The sequence below is a fragment of the Coturnix japonica genome, chromosome 2 (assembly GCF_001577835.2).
Source record: "Coturnix japonica isolate 7356 chromosome 2, Coturnix japonica 2.1, whole genome shotgun sequence".
Taxonomy (NCBI): domain Eukaryota; kingdom Metazoa; phylum Chordata; class Aves; order Galliformes; family Phasianidae; genus Coturnix; species Coturnix japonica.
Genome location: NC_029517.1, coordinates 20,440,176 through 20,465,421, shown reverse-complemented (window position 1 = coordinate 20,465,421; position 25,246 = coordinate 20,440,176). Strand labels below are relative to the sequence as shown.

The following is a 25,246-nucleotide window of genomic DNA, read 5'->3' as shown; positions in this document are numbered from 1 at the left end:
TTGATCTAATACAAATAGCAAAACATGAGCTGTAATACTTTCCATCCCTTTTTTTTATATTCTTTTTATCCTTTCTTTAAATATCCTCAGTAATAAACCATCTATAATGGGAAAATACTATGACAAAAAACACTGTAAAATGTTCTTTGAAAATAATTTATTGGACAGCCATGTGTACCTTCCCCTCCTCCCCCCCAAAGTCTTGTGCTTATTTTATTTTAAAGACACTATCTATATTTCCTATCAAGAGCTACACTCTTATAATTTTCTCAAGTTACCTGCTGCTTGAATTTTCATGGTCTGGAGCTCCATTTGATGAACTTCTTTAAGATCATTCATCTCTTGTAAATGACTACGTATAAGCTCCTCTTTAAGACTGCAAAGTTCACTCTCTTTTTCAGCTTTCAGGTGCTCACGGACCTGGTCTACATGAGCTGAATAAACCAGGGAAAGGCAAATGCGCTGTGCTTCCATCTGTAGCTGCAAATCAGCCTTTGAATAAAAATACACACTTTACAAAGAATGAAAAAAGAGAAAAAGAATACAAGAATGTCTAGTCTTGGTAAATTTCTGAAATTAATAATTAACATGATGAATGGAATGCTTCATATATGTCATATTTTAAATAATTTTAAATACACACATTTTGGACACTTGAACTGTTATAAAGTAGTTGAGACACTTTTTCAACTTATGATAATAAAATAATAATAGTGACAAAAATACAAATTAAGTAAAAAAACACTAAATGTTTCAGTTCCTGTCTTGGGCAAGAAAGTTGTAAGCAACAATGATCTTTACACATTGCACTTCGTATTGAAAAAAACAAACTACCTCCTCACAGATACTCTATGGTAGAGAATTTGTACGTCTGAGATTGTTTGAGCACAGACTATTTTCTATGGAATCACTACAGAAAATCTCATTTGAAAACTGTACTTTTGCTTTGTATGGCACCTTATTTGCAGGTGGTATGGTAAGTGCCAAACAGGAGACTGGCTGCTTACTGATTTCAAATGAAACCACAGTGAAATGGAGAAGAAGAAATTTAAATAGCAACCTGATCAGTCTGCTGTTACCTCAGTCTATCTGTGGATAAGGTCAAATGTAACAAACACACAACATTTTTTTTTAAATTACTGAACAAAGCAGGCCCTCCTTTGAGTAGGCTTTGGACCAGATGATCTCCAGATATCTCTTGCAAGTTATGTTATTCTGTTCTACAGACTGGAGTGGCTGAAAACTAGCTCCTGCTACAATGGACACTGGTGATGTTAAATACTTTGGGTAGAATGAGTTCCCAAATAACCAGACCAGCAAGACTATCAGTGCTTGCAGACTAAAAGCTGATATCACGAGGAAGGCCTGGCCTTTACATGTTTTGAAATCTCAGCTGAGAACCAGCCTATTTTGACTGAACTGAACAACAAACTTCAGTTAAGACCATCTTCCCACGTCCTTTAAAAATCCATATCTCCCTCCACAATCCGAACTGGACGTATTACTTAAGATGTGATAACCACACATACACAAGAAATTTGACAGAAGAATATTACTATTTAACAAGTTTGCTAAAAGAAAACTGAAAAAGTCAAGAGCATCACTCTATGTATTGTCTACTGGAGTACTTAAAGAGCTGAAAAGCTAATCATAGATGAAAAGAATGTGTTCTGACTAAGTTTTCATCACACATTTCATCAAAAGATGAAGTGCTCTAAATGTCTTCTCCTCCCTATTGTTTTGTTGTTGCTGATTTAACTGAATAGAATTGAAAGATATTCCTTTCACCGAAAAATAGCATCCTTCTATATACTGACTGCAGTTTACAGGTCCGGCCATTCATACAATACCTTGAAACTATTAGCTGCTCTCTGCCATGTACTCATCATCTTGCATTTGCAGTTTAAAGCGTTTATAAGGCAAAATATGATACAAGTTTCCAAGGGTAAGCTCCTAAGAGTTATTATAGGTAAATGATTCTTTCTCTACAGTTTTATGTAACATACCTGTTCTGATTTTAGTGCATTCACTTGCTGCTGAAGATGATTATTTTCAGTCTGTGTAATGGCTATTAATGATGTTTCATCTGTCAGCCTGTCTGTCATCTCATGCAAATGTTCTACTAAAGCTGGCTGTTCCGGTTTCGACATTTGCTGAACTTTCTGTACTTTTGTAACCTGATGACTGATAGCTTTACCAGAGCCCAGATTTTCTCTTACATTTATTCCTTCACCAACTTCATTGCTTGGAGCAGATGTTTGATTTCTACTTTCATATGCTGGAGTAGCAGTCTCTCTTACTTTCCCTTTAAAGCATTCTGTCTGAGGTTCAGTATTACTAATATTTTCTCTTTTAGCACGGCTAATTATAAATTCTAGCTCTTTACATTTTGCTAGAACTTTCTCCTTCTCGTCTTTTAAGGATTTAACCTTTTCACTTAAATGACAAACTTCACTATGCTTTGACTTCAACTGTTCGGAAAGATCAGAAAGTCTCAGGGATAGTTCCAGTTTCTCACGCTGGGTAACTTCAAGCTTTTCCATAAGTTCTGTTGCATCTTTCTCAACAACTTCTCCAGCTTCAAGAGTGTCCACCCTAGACACCTTGTTTTCACTACTCTCCTCAAAACTGGAAGTTCTACTTTTAAATAAAACTGTTTTATTGCTTTGCAGATGGTGAATTTCTTCACTCAAAGCTTTAAGTTTGATTTTGTATTCGGCTTCCAGCTTATTCATGTTCTCTTCCAACACGTTATTTGCCTTCAGAAGACTTTCACATTCTTTCTGCAGCCCTTTGTAATTAGCTTCAAGTTCTTTCTCGGTAGACAAAAATGCACTTTTCTGCCTTTCAGCATCCTCTTGGAGTTGAATATTTTGTTTTCTAAGTTGCTCATTCTCAGTAATCAGGTTTTCTATTCTTTTTTGTACATCCAAATTTTCTGACTTAGAACTCACACTGTCATTCAAAATGACATTTTCTTCAGAGATTACCAACATGCTTTTTAATTTCTCTTCAAGAGTTTTGTTTTCCCCTTGAAGAAGATTATTCTGCGTTTCAAGTTCACTACATTTGTTTTGAAGGCTATCTTCTGTCTCCCTCATTTGTTTCTGCATCAATTCAGTTTTAAGCTGCAGCTCTTGAATTTCTTGTTCAAGAGTACCTTTTTCTTTTTCTTCTTGCCTAAGTACTTCAATTTCTTTCTGCAGTTCATGGATCTGAAGTGTCATTTCTTCAGATTTAGAATTTACAATAGACTGCTGTAAATCTTTAAGCTTTGAAATCTCTAATATCAGCTGGTTTTGCTTCGTGATTAAATTGTCCTTTTCAAGTTGCATGGCTTCTATCTTTTGGCTCATTTCTTTTTTCACTCCATCCAACTGTTGCTTATGGTGCATATTCAAGTTATCTTTAAGGCTTTCCATGTTCACCATGTGCTCTTTTTGTAAGTCTTCTTTAAGTCTGGAAAGCTCCTCTTCGTGACTAAACAAAAGCTTTGTCCTCAGCCTCTCTAATTCTGCTTCTTGAGATTCTGCCATCCTGTCCAAAACCGCATCCTTCTCTCTTTCTAGCATTTCAAGTTTTATTTTGTAATTTGTGACTTCTGCCTCATGTTTTAGCTCCAACTCCTTCCTAAATTCTGAGGCAGAAGCCAGCTGAGTTTTTAGATCTTCAATCACAATTTGATATTTTTCAGCTTCATTCAACTTACATTCCATATCCATTATAGTTTGTTTGGCTCTTTGAACCTGCTCCCTTGAAAAATTCAGTTCTTGTAAAAGATCTTCAATTTTAGTTTGTTGAAGAGACTTCTCTGCTGAAATTACTTCCATTTGTTGTGACAGTTCTTGCTTTATTTTTTCCCTTTCATTATCAGCATCTTGCAATTTCACATTCAGTTCATTAATTTTAACATTCATTAAATGCATTTGATCTTTATTAACATTATCACTCAAATATAGACTTGAAGTTTTCTCCAATTCTACTTTTTGTTGCGCAAGACGTTGTTCAATTTCCACTGCATGCTGCTTAATTAATTCTTGCTTCATTTGTACAATCTGCTGGCCATGCATTTCATCTAATTCAGCCTGAAGTTGTGCCAGTCTCCTTTGTGTTTCTAATTCCATCCTTTGCACAATGTCAGCTTCAGACTGGCTGTCTTTATAACATCGTTTCTGTAGTTCTTCCACAGTTCCCATTAATTGTTTTATTTCATCAGAACATTGTCTTTCTTTCTGTTTGTAGGTGCTAAGTTCAATTCTCATATTACTTATCTCCAGGTTCTTTAGTGAAATTTGTTCTTTTAATTCTTCGTGCAATTTACTGACATCTGATAATTTTTCCTTAAGCTGAAATGATTTTTTTTCTTCTTCTTTAAGTTTTGCTTCCAGCTCTTCAACTAATGCCTCTTTTTCTTGTAGTTTATTCAAATCTTCTTCCTCATTTCTTTGCTTTTCCTTAAAAAAGGAGCAAAAACAGTTTTAGTTCCTTTTCTGAGCACTGAAACATTTATACACTTAGCTATCAAAACATTGCATCCTTCTTGATAATATCATCAGCTAGAGATCATTTATAAAAATAAATTAATTATTTGTTGCCTTCTCTGAAAGTATTTCTGTACATTTGGGATATGTGACTTTTTCCTTTCATATGCCAATAAATAAATAAATAAAAAATCCCAGCAAAAACAAACATATAAAATAAATCATTTCCATTTTTTTTTCTAGTTGTGTAGTTGTGCTATGTTATTCTAAAAGTTATTTTGCACTTATATTTCCTGAAAGCTTTGCTTTTTTTCTCATTTTTAACAGCATTTAATTTTTTTTAGCTACTTCTAAGCTTTCAATTATGGACAATACTTATGTATATAAGAAATTCATTCCTCACCACAGAAAATTTTTTAAGCTTTTTTAATTTCTTAAACTTTTAAATTTTTTTTCTAACAAAACGCCATTTAATAAAGGCATTTTATTGATATGTACAGTTTCAACGATTCTTGTAATTTTTCTGCAGTTTTTAAAAACAGGATGCATACTGTTGACATAAGCACTTCAGCTGAAAATTCCACATAAATAATGTGTGAATTAATATATGTGGCCCTTTCAAAGGTCCAAAAAAAAAAAGGTCCAATGGGACTACAAAATCCTGAAAAGGAAACGGAATAGCAAAGATACATTTCTAGTTGGGAGCCTGAAAAACATAATAGCAAATATGTTTCTGATAAGGAATGTACCATTTCATATGCTTTGATCATGCCTTGAAGATTTGCTATCTGAACTTCAAATTCTTCATTTTTCTTTTGGTAATTCTTCAGTAGACACTCTTGATCTTCAAGCTGTTGCTGATGTGAAAGTATCTGTTGCTTGGCTTGCAATAAATCAGCAGCTGTGCAACTGTGGCTGGTGTTCCTTAGGGCTTCACTTGCCTGTAACTTGTACGTATTAATAAATAAATAAATAAAGATTATAAGAAACAGTTTGATTGCAGAGACAGCTTTGGCTTTCACTTTCTTATTCCATCTCATAAGCATAAACAAAACCATAACATTTTAGTAGATCTCTTACAAGGTACTGAAATATTATTACAATCAATAAAAGTATTTAATATTACATTCCTTTACAGTGAACTAGGACAGCAGTGTTTCAAAAAAATCGCAAATGGTGAGATGAACTACTTGTGATTACTGTTTCCCAAATCCAACTTTAATTTATTAACAGAATTAATTACTTAGGAAATTAAAATTAATGAACACAAGATGCAGATTTTATCCAAAAATATAGAACTGCAGCATTAAGCAGCCACCCACCAAAACTAATGTCTGGCTGTTTTGATAAGAAAGGAAACAGGTTGCATTTCAGCCCAAAACTTTAAGAAGAGTAATAACATGAGCTTTTTCTCCCCAAGGTAACTGTCATCATCCAGTATTTATTGGCAGCTATTACTAACGAGTAGGAGAGAAAACAGACTAATCTCTGTTATTTTATATCTTCTATAATGATGACTGTGGGATGGTTAAATTGACTACAGATTTATACCAAGGAACCAAGTCTCCAAAAACACAAAATCACAAATTTTTGCTTCTTCAGGAATCAGCTATTTTTGTATCCTCCAAAATTACACACATTTTCAAACCCAAATAAACCTTGTTAGTGCTGTAACTTACATGCTGAAACTGAATTTGCAGTTTTTGGCTTTGTTCTGTTAGCTCTAAAAACTCCCTCATAGTTTCATCTTTTTCCTTCCGTGCCTGCTGTAGGTTAGTAGTAAGCTGAGTGATGATATCATCTCTTTTTTTGATAGCAGCTTCAAATTCTTGCAGCTACAAAAGATAAAATTTAAACTAGTAATACACATCAAACCCACAGATAGAAGAAATACTCACTTATTCTTGTTAAGAAGGAATACATATTCCCTAGCCACTCTACTAAAAAGATGTAATGTAGACATACCAGGGAATTTATGTTTTCACAAACTCTTATATGTAAGTATTTTAGAAACATTTGTTTGTTCTCATTCAGCAGCGTACAAGTTCTCCATAAACATACTCATCAAAAGACCAAATCTGAGCTTTTGAGAAGTCAAATTTAGAATTTGCTTTAAATCCAGAGAGAATGGTCACATAAACAAACCATCACAAAGACAGTCCAGGTACTTAATAATAAAGTATCAGCAATTTCGTCCAACTATTCATGTCCACAAACTCTTCCCACAATAAATGCAAGTTACGCCATCTCTCACTAAAAGCGCAATAGACTGCATTCATTGCATTAAGGGCATAAAATAGATGCTGTTCACTATCTTACTTACATTGTAGAACTTATTCATATAACTATACGAGAAAATTAGCTCAAGTCGCACACCTGATGCAATGTATTTAATAGATTCATCTTTTGTCGTTTGTAGTGATGAAGAAATGACAAAAGGACAGAAAAAATTTCCCTTGCAAGGTTTTTATGGTTTTGTTTTTGTTTTTTCCTTTGGTAACATAAAATCCAGGTAGTCAGAAATCCTACAATAAAAATCGGGACTGTATTTAAATACATAAATAGACACGCTATTTACTTTTGAGTCACTTTGTCAATTTGAGCTCCTTCAAGGCTAGTACATGCTTCATCTCTACTCTGAAAATTTCTTAAACCATCCATTGCCTTCTCCAACTATTTTGCTTACTATGATTTCAAAAAGAAGTTTCTCCAGATCATATGCCAATCCTTGAAGTAAAATTATAATACTTCCAGATAAAGCTTACTGATTTAGAGGTAAGAGATATTTTTCAATGGGATATATAAACCAAGAGGCCCTTAAACGTGCCAAACTATGAGAACTCAAGAAAAATCTTTTAAGTTCTTTTCAGAACACCGTGGAGAATTCCTAACTTAAAGGCACAGATGTAGCAGAAATACCAGATGCTTGTTACCATAAAGAAAATTTAGGAATAGATCAGATTCTTAAGTGTATCATGTGTTTCCTTTTGCATCTGGATTCAGTGGAATTCAAAAGTAAATTTATCTGTTCATATCTACCCGCTGTTACATCTTCCTTGCCAATTTCTTCTAATCAACTGTTTTTATTTTTACAAGCAGGCAGAGATAATGCACACATGGCGTTTTTTTGCAGCCACTCCTTTTAAGAACTCTTTGCTTCTTCTGAAACATACACTGTATGCATTTCTCAGCAGGGATATTAAGCACTGAACCGCTATCATGAAGAATACACTGTAGCTTAACACAATATTTAATATAATTGTACTGCAACCAGTGTAAACAGATTTTTTAACTTCTTTAGAAAATAGTAATCATAGTAATTTAAAAATGCAAAGATCTCCACTTTAAACTTCCTCATGTGAAACTAACAGTAGCTTTGCTACTAACTCCACTGTTTGAAACTAGAATTTCGTCATGTTCTTTAGTATGCTGCAATTATGACTATGATGCTTAGCACAATGGATACAAGGCACAGTAATCAGAAGCTAAGTCTGACTTAAAAGGCAACACCAGGGATTCACCAACAGACAAAGCAATGATAAACCTGCAAGGTAACCACCCAAAGATCACTTTAGTGTAGTGGAAAACAGATAAAATACAAATTCACAGATAAAATACAAATGGAAACAGCAGAAAATTATAACTGCATAGCAATAATGAAGGCAAAAATGACTCAATTTTAAAACAATTTTGGTGTTCTGTAGAATTCTGCGGAGCAAAGACAGGCATACCATGATGACCTGAATCCAAATTAAAGGAGAGACTAAAGACATGAAGCATGACATAGCACTGACTTTAAAGAGCGTAGTACTTTCTTAAACTGGAAGAAAAATTATTTTACATTTTTCACTTTAAAATCTAATGTTTGACACCAATGGCATTTCTAACTAGAGAAATATTTCCATACAATCCCAAGTTATTAAATGTCTCTTAGAACATCCTGGCACAGTGGCACTGTAATTTCAGACTGTGAAGTCTGACAAACACCTTTTTAGCTCAAGGACCAACTCAGCAATACCATTCCCTAAGAAGTAAAACCTTATATTTTTATTTTTTATCTTTCAAGAACAAGAAGGTAATAAAGAAATGGAGTCTTTGCACAATAAAGGAAGAATTAGGACTTTTCTTGAAGAAAATCATCTTTCTGTTTCTGAGCCAAAGCAAGCCACTGCAAAGAACAGTGAAATTTTAGTCACAAAATATAGAGAAAAAGGACACACAATGGAAATGCCACTCAGATAACAGAATACATGGTATATGATTAAAAGAAATTACATATAATTCTATATCACACACTGACTGCATTCTGAACACCTGCCATTAAGAGTGAACTCTTTCAGGTGACACTGCATTTTTGCACATAACCGAGTAGCAAGCAGAAAGCAACATAAGGTAATTATACCTGTTGCAATCCTTCTGTACCATATGCTGCCCTCATTTCTTCTAGCTCTCTGTTTAGCTCTTCAATCTCTTGTTGTTTCCCAGCCAATTCATTCTCCATCACCTCTAGTTGCATCAGAGAGTGCTGCATTCCATGCTCTGAACAAATCTCTCCAACTCCAATTTCTTCTTCCTAAATTAATCCAAGTTCCTCATCATACCATTTTTTATGCTTTATCAAGATAAGTAAACTCAAATATCAATTTCTGTATCAAATGGCATCTTAGAACATTAACAAATAGTACAGCATTGAAGACCTTATTGCCATGGCAACCTCCTTTGTTAGTATAATCCACATCTCAAAAGCATGAAGCATTCTTCTAGTTCTGCTTTGTAATATTAGCCTTAGTACAAGTAGTAAAACATTTTGCATTTGAAGTTTACAGATAAACATTATTCATATGACAAGCAATGTAGATACAGAGCACAGCATGCAAGATAAAAGTATTAGTCAACAACACAGTTTTTGTTCAAAATGAACTATTTGAGGTTTTTAGTATTCTTTATTAGTATCACAATTCAATTTGCAGTACTGTACCCTGATCAAGTCTGTAGGTATAGCTGTTCTTGTCACAAAACTGCAACCATTTACCTGTATAAAGACAATTCCTAAATATATTATTATGTGCAATAAAGCTTGACTTCTGTTTTTAATTTGTTTGAACCTTATATGGTGGTTCCTGCAGAACCATGTGAATTCTTATGTTGTAAAAATTTATTTCATTGGAAATACAAAATATCTTTTTGGAAGACTTTGGAATTGAATTTGGCACAAGCAACAGGTAACACCCCCTTCCAAAATCACAAAACCAGGTACTACTTTCCAAAACCAAAATACACGTAAACATACATAGAAAACAAAGGAATTCAGATCTAAAGGTCAATGCAAAGCTTTATCTGTAGTAACGCTGCATTTTGAATTGTACATTTAGTTTTTAAAAATATTAGTAAACATAGTTGTTTTCAAAAACATGTTGTTTTTTTTACCCCAAATCTACTATTCCTAAGAGTCACCAGCATCTCTGCAACAGATGAAAGGCAGTGTCATAAACTGACACTCAGAGCCTGAAGGAATTTCTTAAGAATGACGCGGAGCAGGAACTGCACATTCAACATAAGACTTGTGAAAAATCCTTTCAGTCACCTAACACTGTGACTCAAATCAAGCTTCTGTAAGATTTTTGTTTCTACAGAGTGAACAAACCAATAAAGATAAATTTCCAAAAGGTTAAGTGCAAGTCAAAGTTGTAGTTATATATAAAAAAATAATAATTAAAAAGTCAAGATTAAAGGAATATTCTGTTGTATTCATGATAAGCTGTCAGACAGGGAGGCAGGCTTTTAAAATCTCAGACCAATGTCTTAAAACAAGAAAGCAAGAGAAGCTGCGCTTCTCCTCAGAGCTCTGTATCACATTAGAGTCTTAAATAAAATAATTAGAAATGGAAAGGAAACATACTGTTCCTCATCTGAATACTGTGTTCACACTAAAAAGGAAAAAAAGGGCTATATTGCTCAGATAACTGCCAGATATGATTATGGCTTATTTACAAAGGACCATTATACCTGAGCAAATCAATATGCTCTCCTGACACAAAAGCATACTGCAATAAATGGGATCAATATCATCATTAAATGTGTATTAATAATCCTGCATTAGCTTTGAATTTGCAGAGCTGACACACATGGTCATTTTCAATTCCCGACTTCCTCAATAAAAAGGAGGTCATTGCCACCTTATTTTAGAGAGACTAAATAAGACTTCAGCAAACGTCAGTGCAGACAACTCAGGGAGGCAGTGCACATCATTTGTGTTTTGCCAGATGTTTGTTCTTCATTCAGAAATACAAGTGTCTATACGCAGTGTCTGGCACTAATGTCTTTATTTGGATTCTGGCTCATGGCCCAGATTAAAACTTTTTTTGCTTCTTTTTAACTGTTATTTAATTCAGACTTAATTGATAGAGAGGTAATGTATGATGCTTGTAAGCTACCTCACCAAGAAGTGGATGCACTTCTCTTCCCACGAATCATTTCAGTGTCGAACAAGCAGTGCCTCTTACATGCTTTATAACAAGTGCTGCTAGGGCAGACATAAAAGCCTTCATTAGATGTTCCAGACTCCTTGGCAACTGAGATTTCTATAGAAAAATATCAAATGAGGTTTTGACATATCCAAAACAAATGCCTGGAACTTTAGAAATGCTGCTTCATGTCAAAGAAGCCTTGTTGCTAGCTGTAATAGTTACACCTTAGTCGACTCTGCTTATCACCCCATGCCTTCTCCTTTCTATAAGTCTGTACAGTATTTTAATTTCCTTTTTTAAAGCTTTGCAATTCACCTTTAACTCTGAAATTTCCTTATACCTTAACTTCTTATGATGTGCTTAATTACATATTCCCAGAATACAATTATATGTTTCAAGAAGAAATCAAACCACATAAGATAAAGGAAGTTAACGGAAGCAAGGAACAATGAGCTCAGAATATAACTGCATTAAAAAATAACCACAAGGTAAGGAAAAATACAATTTTACAACACAGAAGCAACTGCTTGGGTGAACATAAGGCGTGTGGGTTATGAAAGTCCCCGAAAAGAAATCTTAACTTCAGGTTTTCTTCCTTGCTCGTATTTTCAAACTAATTCAAAAGCATAATATTTACTAATATAATAACATATGAAATACATTTTGTAGTATGTTCTAGTCAAAAAAGATATATATATTACTTATATTGCATCAGTAAATACATATGCTTAGGCAAATGAACACAATCTTCTTCAGAAAAATACAAGGAAAAACAGCTTCCATCACTAAGTAAGGCAGCAATTTATGACAATTGCCACCAGAGGTCAGGATTCAATTTATGAAATCACTGCACTTGACTGCAGATTCAACGCTCCGTTGCTAATGTTCCTTAGACCTTGGAATACTTAAAAGCGTACCTCAAAAACACTGACTAGTTACACACACTATATTATTACTGGTAACTATGATGTCCATGCCAGAGAGAATTCTCCTTATATACTGCAAGCTCGGGCTTAATGTAAATCAATACTTATTGATCACTCATTGCAAAATGTAAAAATATCCAAATGCATGAAAATAATTTAACCTATTATAGACCGGCAAGCAGAATTCTGGTTTGAAAAGTGTTTTGAGTAGTAGAAACATACAGAAGTATCTGGAACAGATTAACATTTAACCTAAAGTTTTTAGCTTTTATTGTGCATTTTGGACACTTCGTTATTTACAAGAATTAAAACACTGCTTGACTGTGCTCTTACAATTTTAATCAATTTTCGAGTTACGTCACAATTGACTTTATGGAATGTACCTAAAATTAGTAATTATGACAACTGGGAAAAAAAAAAAAATATATATATATATATATATTAAACTCTATGAAAATCATTTTCAGTTTCTCACAAAAATAATGAGAATCATAGAATTTAAATAAGGTTAATAAAATTTTATAGGTAACAACAGTCTTCAAATATATTATGGCTTAATATATTTTTCTATACAGCATTAAAACACAACAGAAAACTTCTTTGTGTGATGACTATACATAAAGGTTAACATATAGAATGTCATTAACAAAGAAAGGGAAAGAAATAAGGATCAAGAAAGGGAAAGGGAAATAAAGGGAAAGGGAAATAAAGGGAAAGGGAAATAAAATAATTTTTAAGTTTTCATATCAACATTTTTTGAGGTACAGTTTGCAAATTGGGAAGAGGCACTGAGAGAAAAAAATAATCCAGGCAGATTACATCAATACCATAAAAATTAAGGAATATAGGAAATATACAGTAACAATTTTAACTTACACAGTTATAAAAAAATCCAAACAACTAACTGTTGGAAAACCCTAATCTCCCTTATTTTGGATATTACACCATAACTACACATACATAATCTCCACAATCACTGAATGTAAAACTATTCTGATAGTTCTCATTCTTGCTCAAACTGAGTGATTTGTTTCAGAAAGGAAGCTGGTCATATGAACGCATTATCAGTCTTCAGTCTGAGTACCACCTCTAACAGTACAGGTATTTACAGAGGTGACGTAAGAAAATTGAAGGAGAGACCACATTAAAATAAAAGTGCTCTAAGACAAGAATTCTGATGGAAGCATTCCCTAGTTCTTTCAAATTTTTATTTATTTATTTATTTTTAAAGAAAACTACTTATAACCACGTGTCTGGTAAGTCTCTTAAAGAGGGATGTGCTTATCACTGAATTTCATCCAAATCACCAAGAGAAGGGCTGAATAATTAAAAGCATATGACTTATTTTAACAACTATAACAAAGCAAATAATTTACGACCCATCTCACTGTGAGCCTCTACTTCAACATAATTTCTGACAAAAACCACTAAAGAGTATACAGATGTTTTGAAAAATGAAGAAAAAGATGGATGAAAAGGGCCTGTATTTGTACAAATGTGTGGAATTACAGAACTCCAAAAAGGAGGTTGGGTCTTTTCAGTAATTGAAAGGAGGCTTACAAAAAATATGGAGAGTGTAAAGATATATGTACATCAATGCCATTATCAGCTGTTTTCAAAGGTTCACTCTTCAAACGTATTCCATTTAGCAATGATTCCTTAATGTGGTGATGTATATATTCTAAAAAGTTGCAGTAAGGTCACAGTAGTTGTTCAAAAGTTTTTTTCATTTTCAATGGCAAAATCTGTGCACAGGCTGCACTATCAATCACCTTCCTGCACTTACACTCAGAATCTTTTTGTTCTTTCCTTTTTCTAATTCATTGGACAAAATAATGCATATTTTATCCAAGAAAAATATTAAACCTTTAATCTGACTTCTTACTCATGTTAGCTTCAACCCTTTGAAACTCTCACTCATTTATTTTGTCTTCCTTCCATTAATAGCACAGTCAAGCAGATGGACTGGAATCTTCAACCCAGATGTGCCCGACTCAGATTTGTTTTTTATTTGCATCACAACAAACATGACATAAAAATGATCATAACTGACTGGACCAAGGGTCCATTTGGTTTCCTAGTCGACATCTGAAGGTAATAAATAATAAATGTGGAGGAATATTTTCAGTGCTCTCCCAAGCATCTTCCACTAACACACCAGAAGAAAGTAAGAGTGCTTATAAACAAGAACAGGAGGAAGATGCAAGAGAGAAAGTATCTAACTGGGGAAGAGAGGTACGGTAAAGAGACTCAAACTCAAAAGGCTGAGACAAAATCCATGGAAGAAATTGTAACTGTGATTTCATGAGAGGCTGAAAAGAAGTGTGGTCATCTTCTTTTAGAGAAGGCTACATCAAGGAAAGAATACTAAGCATCCTAAATCAAATCACTTCAGCAATACCCGATCCTCTCTTACTAGTTGCCAAACTTAAGATTCTACAGTATATTGCAAAAGTGCCACAGAACAAAAAGTGGACTACAGAAAGCTCACGTTTGAACCATGATTTCTTTTTTTAACTGCAAACAATTTTTATATGACTCAGATATTCTACAGCTATTTCTTGCAAAAATGTTCTTGTGACGCAGTTGAACATGAAGTAGTTTACTCCTTACAAACAATAAACTGCTTTATTTGTCAAGAGCAGATTTTCATATTGCCAGCTTCCCTCTTAAGTTACGTGGACATGCAGTGGATGTCATGGTGTGCAGTAGCTAAGGCCTGTACCCAATTACTCCTTCCCCCCCTACAAGCAGGATGGGGAGTGAATTTGGAAAAAGCAAGAAAAAATCATGGGTTGAGACAAAAATAATTCAACAAGTATAGGAAAAATAAGCAAAAAAACCCAAACAAATGATGCAAAGGCACTCACTCACCACCTACCAGCAGCAGAGTGATGACAAGCCAGTGTTTGAGCAACAGCTACTTTGGAATTCATTAAAACATAATCAGCTTGTTAAACATTTTTAATATCAAATGAGAAGGAATTAAGCACAACTCAATGGCAACACAAAGTATTACTACAACCGTAATGGTAACAATGTTACAACAGCTCATAAATCCACAGTATTATTGATAATAGTACCCATGCTATTATGAAGTTAACAAAATGTTTGCTTTAATGGTATATCAATCATACCAGTAATAACCTGCAACAGCTTTGTATACAACATCACGTGTACTCTTTCCTTCTTCCTCTCTTTGGAAAACAGTGCACAGCATTTCAATAAACATGTTAAAAAAAAAGTCAAAAGAAAAGTTAGAAGGGAAGTGTTATTTCAGTCTTACCTCAGAACTGTAATCTTCTACTGCAGTAGAAATTTCACTTTCCGGCTAAAACAAAATATTAAAATATTTATAATGGATGGCAATCTATGAATATTAAAGAAGATATTTTCCATGTCTTTCTGAGAACATAGAACGTATTCAAAAAACATAAGAGGTATCCATTAATGTGCTTTCAATATATATGGCAAAGGTCACCTTAAATTCCTAGAAATCCCAGACTTAAATAAAAGCAAAATAATTTGCTCAAACCAGGGAAAATCACACTGTTATGTAGCAAATATGTGGACATATAATTTTTAATGGGAACCATATAGATTTCTGTCACAGTTTAGTTGTGCAATATCTTCTAGCTGCACAAATAATCTTTTAAAATTGTCTTCCTCAACCTTCAACCTTCAGAACAATCTAGTTATTTGTTTGGCTGCTAATACTAAGCCAAGGGGTTTATTCAAGGAGAGCTACAGAAAGATGGCCAAATAAACTCAAGAGAAGTGGACATGTCTTCTGTACTAAGGGGTTAATCCACCCCTTGCTAAAAATCAATTAAAAAAAACTTAAATCCTACCAGCTCACACATCATTCCCAAGATCTGACCAACCATGATTAAAAAATCCAGCCCCTTCCATTATTAAGCCATGCATTCTCTATACTTCTATTATGCTTTGGTCAACACAAGTAAATAGATTTTACATAGCTCATTGGAGGGATTCAGCTTAAAAGCAAATAATTTAAAATATATATATATAAGCATTTTTTTTAGCAACACAACGCAAACAAAGCTATTTATCAATTCTCCTATTAATTAATGGAATCAGAAATAGGTTTCTGTTTCACTGTGACTTTAGGTTGCCAGTTTTCCGTTACTGTACCAGCCATGCATTGTCTTATAGCTAATCTCTCCTAGCAATAAATTTTTATTCTTTAATATTTTCCTCACTAAGAACATGGTTGATGGCTAAAATACACAGAACAGATATCTCAAAGGCCCTTTATAGCCATTTATTTCTATCAACCATGCAGCTACTATCATAATGATAACACATTAGACATAAGTACAGAAAATCAAAATTAATTTCATTGCTGAACATTGTTCAGAGGAAATTCAGATGATACAGAAAGGAGGTAATCTGCCTATGGAAAGCAGAATGTCCTTTTCAGAGAAACCTTTTTCTATATGCAGTTAAGCACTATTCAGAAGAGATACTCTTCAGTACTGGATGCCCAGCATTATCACAGGATTAACAAAAGAACTCATAATACTAAATTGGCCAAAACTGAGAAGTGATTGCTATGTTCCTTTAGAAAATTCTCATAGGTGAGCATTCATTAACAGAATCCAATTGGCTTTTTAAAGGATCTCAGTGTAAACTTTTATACAAACATAACTACAAAATTCTACAATCATCTTTGAATATGGTTTAATTAGTAAGGAGAAGCCAAAACAAGTTTATTTTAGGTTGGCCAGCTTACAAGAAAATTATAATTACAGAAAAATAGCAATCAAAATCTTTCTGCGTTTCTGAAATACAGCCTTCCAGCAGTCTATAATAATGTGGCTTCCAGAAAGGATAAATTTATAGAAGGATTATTAACTAAATATGGTTTTAGCCATGCAGGAAGAAAAGCAAAAACTTCTATGTAAAGAGCAAGATTTACCAGTGGAACTATTATTGAATCTCTACTTTATTCTCCTTAAATAAGTTTACTCTTATATACAAGGACATTAAGTAATTTTGTCTTTAAGCTCCCTCTCCTCCTTCTTTCCCCACCCCCTGATGATCCAACAAAACCACAAATTTTTTAAAACAAGACATGAACCTTCTTATAACCATCCCATCATAACTACCAGGTACAGAGTGAATAAATAAAACTCCTAACATTTATAGAGACATTGTTTTAAAAACAATTATTCTGTTACGTTTCCAAATACTGAAGAAAAAAATCCCTTCTTATGTCAACTCGAGAGACCATTTCTCAAAATACGTTCCCATATTGACATATGGGAGATACTGGAGATACATACTTGACTAAGGCTGATCAGTATGACCACGAACAGGAAGAGGCAAAGAGAATGTAAGCTAAGTGTGTTAATGAAGCCTTCTCTTTAGGTCATTCTAAACTTTATTGGCATTTAATATCCCTTTGACATTTTCAATATACAGTGCTATTCTCATTGATTGCATTGTCATGCCTTCTTTTTTGTTCCTAAAATCTGTCAACTCAAAGGAATATATCTCCTAGTAATTTATACCCCAAAGCAACCAACTACAATCAGATTTAAATAGAGTACATCAAACGGAGGTAAACCACTGCTAAATCTCAATACAATCTGCAGTGAGGTACCCCACCACTCAGTGTCTAAACTTCCCGCATCAGAAATCACCACCAACAAAGAACTAATCTGAGTGTTTAATGAGTTTTCCTGTCTTTGGCAATAAAGAACATCTCTTCCCTAGCTCAAGCCTTTGGTTGCTCTTTGCTTTCACACTTCTAACATGCAAGTGCCTTAACTACATACAGCAGCTACACTCATTTTCATTCACTTGCCCTCTCTGTTTCTCCATAATCATCATTGTCACTTTTCTTCCTTCTCCTCAAGAATCCCATCCTGTGTCTCCTCTTTATTTCTTTTCCCTGTCTGTGAAATCCCAGTGAATAACTAACAATTGGACTAAGTTATGAGAATGAAACAATGAATGTGAGACTACATACTTTATCATCTACTTGAGCGAGCAGTTAAGCCATTCAAAAACTACTACCTAATATATTTGTCCAAGGACTAAAATTCATAGTATAAAAGTTGCAGGGAGATCAACTTCTATCCATACAACTGTGAGAGGAAAGTCCTGTCAGGATTTTTACATAGATATGCAGTATAGTCAGGTGTTCATAGTATAAAAATAATAATTCCAAATATGAATTCTAGTAAAAGGTGATATAAGCAAATTGAATTGAAATTTAGGTAGAAAGTAATCCTGCATAATGCCTCCAGTAATCTTGCCTTACTCTCCTGACACAGCAGCCTACAAAGATTTAACATTGGGTGAAAAAGCAAACAGCTCAAAGAAGCTGTCTTTAATTCTCCACTGCACGGATTAGCCTGAAACTGCCTGTTACATTGGCTGCCATTTCAGCTAAGCAAGCTCTAATCCAATTAGTGTAATACAGGCTCACCATCTGAGGCACTGCACTTAAAATAACAAAAACAGTAAATTAAGAAATTCTATCAAACAATTTTAGAATTTTTCTTTTTCTATCAATACTGCACAGACAGACACTCTAGCAATTATCTTTCAACTCAAAAATATCAATTACTTATTCAAATAAATAAGCAGTGCACTGATAACACGTAGCAAAGAAAAATGCTCTCTCAGTTGGGAGTAGCTTTTTTTTCTTTCTTGTGGAAGTAAATACTGTTATAGGAATCAATAAGTCATGAGCAATTCAGCTGAGATAAGTTATGAATGAACAGCAATTCCCATGCTTATCTGTTTAAATTCATTTAGAAAATGAACAAATGAACCAAACTAACATAAATTGCTTTCCTTTTTTTTTTTTTTCTTTTAGGTCAGAATAAGGCAGACCTAAGTAAAACAATGACTGATCTTAAGAATAAATCTATGTGTGAAATCTTTTGCAACTGCAGCATAATTTCTTCATTTTTTAAACCACCAATGTCTTCTTTCTTTCAGAGGCCAATACAGGCTATTGGGAGCAAACTGATTTCATTAGACTTGCTTTGAACACAAGACTCATGATATGAACTACATCATCTTGAAGGTCCCTTCCAATCTAAACTATTCTAGGGTTTTGTACTTGTCCTCATTTCTCCAACTGTAGCTGAAATCTTGACTGAGAGTGAGTCTAACAGCGGAGTCTGGGAACATGCAATCATGATGTACTTCAAAATACATTTGGCTAAGAAAGTTTCTTCACACAATTATCTTATGTATGTAGACTACAGTACTGTTAAAACAACAGTTTAAGCAGTTTCCTCTTAACAGCTCCCTGCCCTACCAGTTCTCTTTCTACCTGTAGATAAGCTGATCATTCCTTCCAGCCTCACAAAGTATTCCTTTCTCCTTTCCTTAAAAGACAGTCTCATCTTTACACATATGAAAACGGCCATTCTGGTAATAAATGCTCTTTTAAAATGCAATTCTCTCCTCAAGGAAAAGCTATGAATTAAACAGGCAGTTTCATTGAGTTACTACAGATATTTTTGAAGTTTTGACATTAACTTTTAAACACAATAATCTAAATTTTAAAAACAAATACCTATGAAGTTGAGTCTATCTAGTGTATCTGTAGTCTTAAGATCAATAAGTTGATTAATTACTTTATGAGTTTTCATTCACACACACTGTCATTTGTACTGTCTGTGTCAAAAAAGACTAGTCACATGGACAGAACTGGGAATCTGAATTGAACTGCTAGTTCAAAGTGATATTCATCTCCTTTTAGAGGCACAGCTTTCAATAGTGAAATAACCTACGTCGTAAATAACAGCATCTCTTGGTCCTAGATACATACTGGTAACAACATATTAGGTTATTTGGACTCATGCCCACTCAGAACTGACCTGGTCTGCCAGTGTATAACACACAAGGCATCTTACAACCCTCCCAGAGCATGTATTTCCAACCATTAGCAAGCAGGATTATAGTAGTAAAAGTAGAGTATCTGTTTATTAGTCTCTTAAGCCATCCAGCGCTAAGTAGTGTTTTCTAAATTCACTCCTCGTTAACAAGAAAGGCTCTAAGTATGTAATGTATACAAGAAAGATGCTTAACTTTGCATTTTGCTGTAGCCATGGTTGCAGGCATCAAAAATCCACAGCAATTAGTAAACTTTTATTAAAACAAAATGTATAAAATGAAGCATTAAAACAAAACTAACTTATGGAGTACAGCAGAACAAACAAAATTTCTATAATCTATGGTACACTGACAATAGAAAACAAGATGCCAGCAAACAAGTAGAAAACACTCTGGACACTTTAAAGATAGAAAGCAGAGGGAAGGAAACGATATCTACAGCCTCAAATAATTTATTTGCATTCCCAATATTAATATTTTGCCTCCCAACCTGTAAACTATAGTTTACACCAACAGTTTACAACAACAAACTTACCTCAATGGTGTAAGCCTGGATGTGTTTGATAATTTCTCCACTATGCAAAGTCCTTGTAACAGCAAAGTCAGCAGATGCAGCTGCTCCTCTTCGGCTGCTGCATGTAGATGTTTCATCACCTCGAGATCTATCACTATCAAGTCCATCTTGTATTGATTCTTCATCTTTGATGCTTGCTGTTTTCCTTTTCTTTTTCTGCTTCTTTGATGTGCTCTGTCCATCGGTCTGTGCTTTCCTCTGCCTAAACTGGGCAAGCTGTACAGAAGACAAAATCTTGTTAAAGGTGAAAGTTTCCCTCTTTATTACTACAGACATCCCCTATGTAGAGCAGCTTATCAGCTGCTCAACATAAAGCTTCAAACTGATCACTACCTGGAAGTTAATGCTGCATATCTCAAGACAGATTCAGACTATATCTTTATTCACATAGTTTGTTTTTAAAAATCTTCCAAGAAAAACAACATTCTATTACTGAATTCCTTTAAGGTTTCACACTGGCCAGTTACAGTTTCACAGACAGAAACCAAAGAATCAAAACATCCAAAGGTAAAGGTACAAATGTCACTGTAAAGCACAAGTGTGATAAAAACCTCTGATCTCATAGTACCCAATACCTCAAAAATAATTTATAGAAATTACGTTTCTTCCTATTCCAGAAACTGATAAAAACAACATTTTATTGTACCACTTATCAAATAAGGTTTTCTTTTTGTAATAAAGTTTTTTTTTTAATTGTTATAACATAAAAATGCACCTGAAGGCACTGAAAACATCTAAAGAAACAATGAAATATATAATGAAGGAATAATCTACAGACAGCGAACAAATCTGAAGATACACACTACCTTGTAGCAAAGCATGCTGATGAGCAAAAAGTCACAGGTGAGCCAAGCACACAGTTGAAAAACCAATTAGTATATAAGCTATTCAAATACTGTAAGACAATGTCTTTTGAAGAGCTTATTACTTTTAATCACTTCATAGTGGTTTACGCAAGAAAATCCATTTAAAATATTTTTCCTTAACAACAGAATTTCTGTTCCAATAAGAGAAACAAGCCTGGCGGGTTTTACCAACTAAAATCCAAAATTACATCAATCCCAACAATAAAATCTGGTAACATACAACATTATTTTTCAAACATAAAGTCCAATGACTCTTTAAGCTAGAAAATATTTCATAAATGTAGCTCCAAAGTAAATACACAGCATAACAAACACTTTCAAGCTCTAAATAGTTTTCACATTAACTAATACCCAAATGTTGCGTATTCTTTATAAATTTGCTGTAATTTCACGTAAAAGCTATAGTAAAATAGCAAGTTGACCCATGATATTCACCACTCGAGAAAGCCAGGTTTCCATTCAGCCTCTTGAGCACACTCAGACCAAGCCGGACATAAGGATGTCACTTCCCAGGCACTGTTCTGCTACAGTGTGAGCCGTCACTTGCAGAGATCTGTAGTTCTCATTTGGCCTCAGAAAAGTTGGGAGGCCATAAAGTAAGTAAATGTGTCATTTGCAGATCAGGTCTCACTTCTGGCAAGTTTATGCTTTAGTCCCTTTCTTCGTATTTCTCTGTGGCTTCCTTCAGCCTTCTCTGCAGCCCCAGGACGACTGACAGCTTGGCATATGGCTCTGCTCTGTTTACAGAGGACCTGAAGATTTGCTGAGCCAAATATGCTCACCTACGTATTTAATGCTTGCTTCCACCCTAATTAGTTCAACTTCAGGCACTTTACTCTACTCTTAAAATCTGTAAATTTCTTTATTTCACAAAAATCTATCAGAGCTTTTACCCTTCACAAATTCTGAATAAAAAGGAAAGGATGGTTTCTTCCTGCCTTCAAAGTGTAATGAAGAAAACACGCTTAGAAAAACACACTTCCCCAAAAATAGGAAGATTCCAGATGTGTCTCCTTACAACATTGCCACATTCACTTAAAATCATCAATTTACCTCAAAAATTAGTTTTTAATTTATCATAACAAAAGCAGACTATGTCCAAATGCCACATGGAAATAAGACAACATCAGACTTCACTTTAACCAATCATGCATATTTATTCATTATTTTTAAACAATGAAAGACATGTAGAACTACTGGTCAAGAGCTCTCTTTTCCAATTTGATTGAAACCTTCTGGAGTGGAAAATTAAGTTGGCTTTTTGAAAGCTGCTTTACTGTCTTTTTTTGCCTGCAAAATTAGATGTCTATCTCAAGGACAATCAAATTACTCCATTACTGAATACTCCCCTCAAGTATTTTGAATATTTTAGCTGAAGCACAGAGTGATGCCAGATTTCTCTCATAAAATTAAGTTGTCAATTCGCACTCGTTAAGAATTTACTGATCAAACCCCACCAGGTCAGTTGTAAACACACCTTAATTATCTTGTTTGAACACTGCTGTAGATGGGCATACATGAAAGCTGTACAAATCAAACTGCTGCGTTTTATATTACGCAAGTTCTCAACTGATGATTTCTGTATGAGCATCTAGTACTTTGGAAATAACTAAACAGTTAGTGACAGATACACTTACAAATAATAGCAATAGATACCCAGCGCATTCACAATCTACTAATGGAACTTTACTTCAAATTCACATTTAAATCAAATTAAAAAGTTAAACATGAGAGAAACAATATAACAAAAAGCTACTGCTGAGCAAATGCATCCTGTGGTGCTCAGCTCAACACAGCAGAGTCTCAGATGCAGAATTCCTTGTGAAAGTGGAATTTGGGAGCTCAAGCTGAGGATCTAGCAATGACAAGCAGGAACAAAACAAACAGTCCAGCAGCAATCACACGAACTATGAAAAGAAACCTTTTAGAAATGAAACAGAAAACTACCTTCAGATTTCATAGTTCTAGAAAAATAATTTTTCAGATGTGAACAAAGCTGATACCACTATGCATTCCCTTACCTTGCCTTCAAGGCACATCAGCTTGTTAATGTAACCTGTGGAGAACTTAACATTGCTTTTTGCCAGTTTTGACTCAGCAGTTCTGAAACAATTCATAACTTCATCAAGTTACAAAAGTTCCAAGCAAGAGCAAAAGATGCAAACTCAGCAGTTACTGATGGAGCAGGAAGGATCCCACTCCAGTCACTGAAAGCCTCAGAACTATCTCAGGACTGGAAGGAGCAAGAGGGACCGAGTACCTTACATTGCACATTTGCTTGTGTTCAGGCTTGTAATTCCAGAGGTACCATTTATAACAGTTGCCCAGATATCCATTAGTTTGATAAATGGGAAGTGATTAAATGCCGGAGCAAAATGCTGAGGATGCACAAGACATTGCACCTCTTGGAAAAACACTTACCAGAAGTCACAGGCATAGAAGAGAGCAGCATGCAAAATGGAAATAAGTAATTGCTACGCTTTTCAAAAGAGTTTCCCACCATAATGACTGAATATAAGAACTTCAGTATTTAGAGAATTAAATTGTCTAGTTACAACTGTAACCTCTTTCTTCTTACAAATCCCAGAACAACAGGACAGACCATAGCAAGACTACACAGATCAGATACATAATTACTTAAGCTTTTAAATGCTGGTATCCTGTAACTGGAAGAAAAACAGAAAAGCAGAGAATAATCAATTACTAAATGCTCTTGAGAAAGAAGCACACTAAATTGCAGAGCAGCAGGGATGACTTGTGTAAACCATATCAATCAGGAAAACTGAATAAATAATGTTGTTGTTATAATTATAGTAGTAAAATAAAACATCTTTAGCATATTCCGTGATAATTGTGCCAGAAATTTCAATTGCAGGGATCTGCTGTATATTAATTGAATTCAAATATAGTTTGACTGAACTACAGAAATATTTTTATAATTTTTTTTTAATACACATAGTAGTCTTTAAAACAGAAACATATTGAGTTCTGTTTAAAACAAGCTGTTGCTCTATTTGCTGCTGCTTATCACTTCTTAACATTCTTCTATAATAAATCATATCTGCGTGGTCTCATTTGCAGACCTACAGCAGTTAACAGGAACTGGAGTTGCACAGTGCCTCTGAAGAGAGCTGGTGTGAAATAAGATAAACTGTTTTTGCTGTACCTCATGCTTAAAATTTGTAACCTCTAGAACAAAAAATGTATGAATAGTGCATCCTGTACAAGTACTGTTATATTGCTGTACCTCTTCTACCTGCACACACAATACTGGATTTGAATTTTCAAATTCAAATACACACCTTTTAGAGAAGGAGCAACATCTGTTCATCTGCCACAGTTCCTCTTAGGCAGCATAGAAGGATGAGCTATGAACTTACTGACAAAACAAAAGCAGCACCTCAAAGGAACTGCTACAGGCAAGCAATTTTTCTTTTCTCTCTCTACAGCATACAATAGAAACATGAGAGGAGATCTACATCACGGCCCGGCAAATCTTATCTATTATCATTTTGAAAAGTGCTCCAGATATTGCTTGAACCTCAGATGAATGGGATAAACAGAAGAGGACTTGCCTTTAATTGGGAGTTCTCAGCCTGCTGTCCAAAGAAACACTGTATTGGACCAGTTCACTTCTGAATCAGTCAGTATAAGAAGACAAGGACTTATGAATAATGTCCATAGCTCAGAGATGTAGTTAATAGCTCAAAGCCAAGTTGTTAGCCAGTCAGAAGTGGAGTTACGCTTGGTCCTGTACTACTCAGTGTCTTTATAGATAATACAGATGATGAGATTGAATGCACCTTAACCAAGTGCATGGATGATATCAAACCAGAGGAAAGGCAGATACACTAGAAGGAAGGGCCACCATACAGAGAGACCCCAATAGACTGGAAGATGAAGCCAACAAGAACTGTACGAGGGTTAACAAAGATAAATGTCAAGCCCTGCAACTGGGATGCAATTACATCATGCAGCAGTGAAGGGCTGGGAACTGACTGGCCTGATGAGCAGCTCTGCTGAAGAGGACTTGGGAGTTCTGTTGGGC

The 25,246-nt window shown here is 34.5% G+C and overlaps 1 protein-coding gene across 6 annotated transcripts in view; it reads right to left on the bottom strand.

Moving 5' to 3' along the window:
* AKAP9 (A-kinase anchoring protein 9) overlaps positions 1 to 25,246 on the bottom strand; it is a 93,331-nt gene that overhangs the window by 46,380 nt on the left and 21,705 nt on the right. For 4 of the 6 annotated variants that reach the window (XM_032443108.1, XM_032443109.1, XM_032443111.1 and 1 more), the window contains exons 2-9: positions 20,294 to 20,548; positions 15,161 to 15,205; positions 9,460 to 9,513; positions 8,884 to 9,054; positions 6,161 to 6,316; positions 5,231 to 5,428; positions 2,007 to 4,454; positions 279 to 492 (exon numbers count right to left, since the gene is read on the bottom strand). In XM_032443108.1, the coding sequence (XP_032298999.1) occupies positions 279 to 492; positions 2,007 to 4,454; positions 5,231 to 5,428; positions 6,161 to 6,316; positions 8,884 to 9,054; positions 9,460 to 9,513; positions 15,161 to 15,205; positions 20,294 to 20,548 (3,541 nt within the window). The remainder of the gene's footprint in view (positions 1 to 278; positions 493 to 2,006; positions 4,455 to 5,230; positions 5,429 to 6,160; positions 6,317 to 8,883; positions 9,055 to 9,459; positions 9,514 to 15,160; positions 15,206 to 20,293; positions 20,549 to 25,246) is intronic. The other 2 variants (XM_032443110.1, XM_032443112.1) reach the window with 2 other exon arrangements.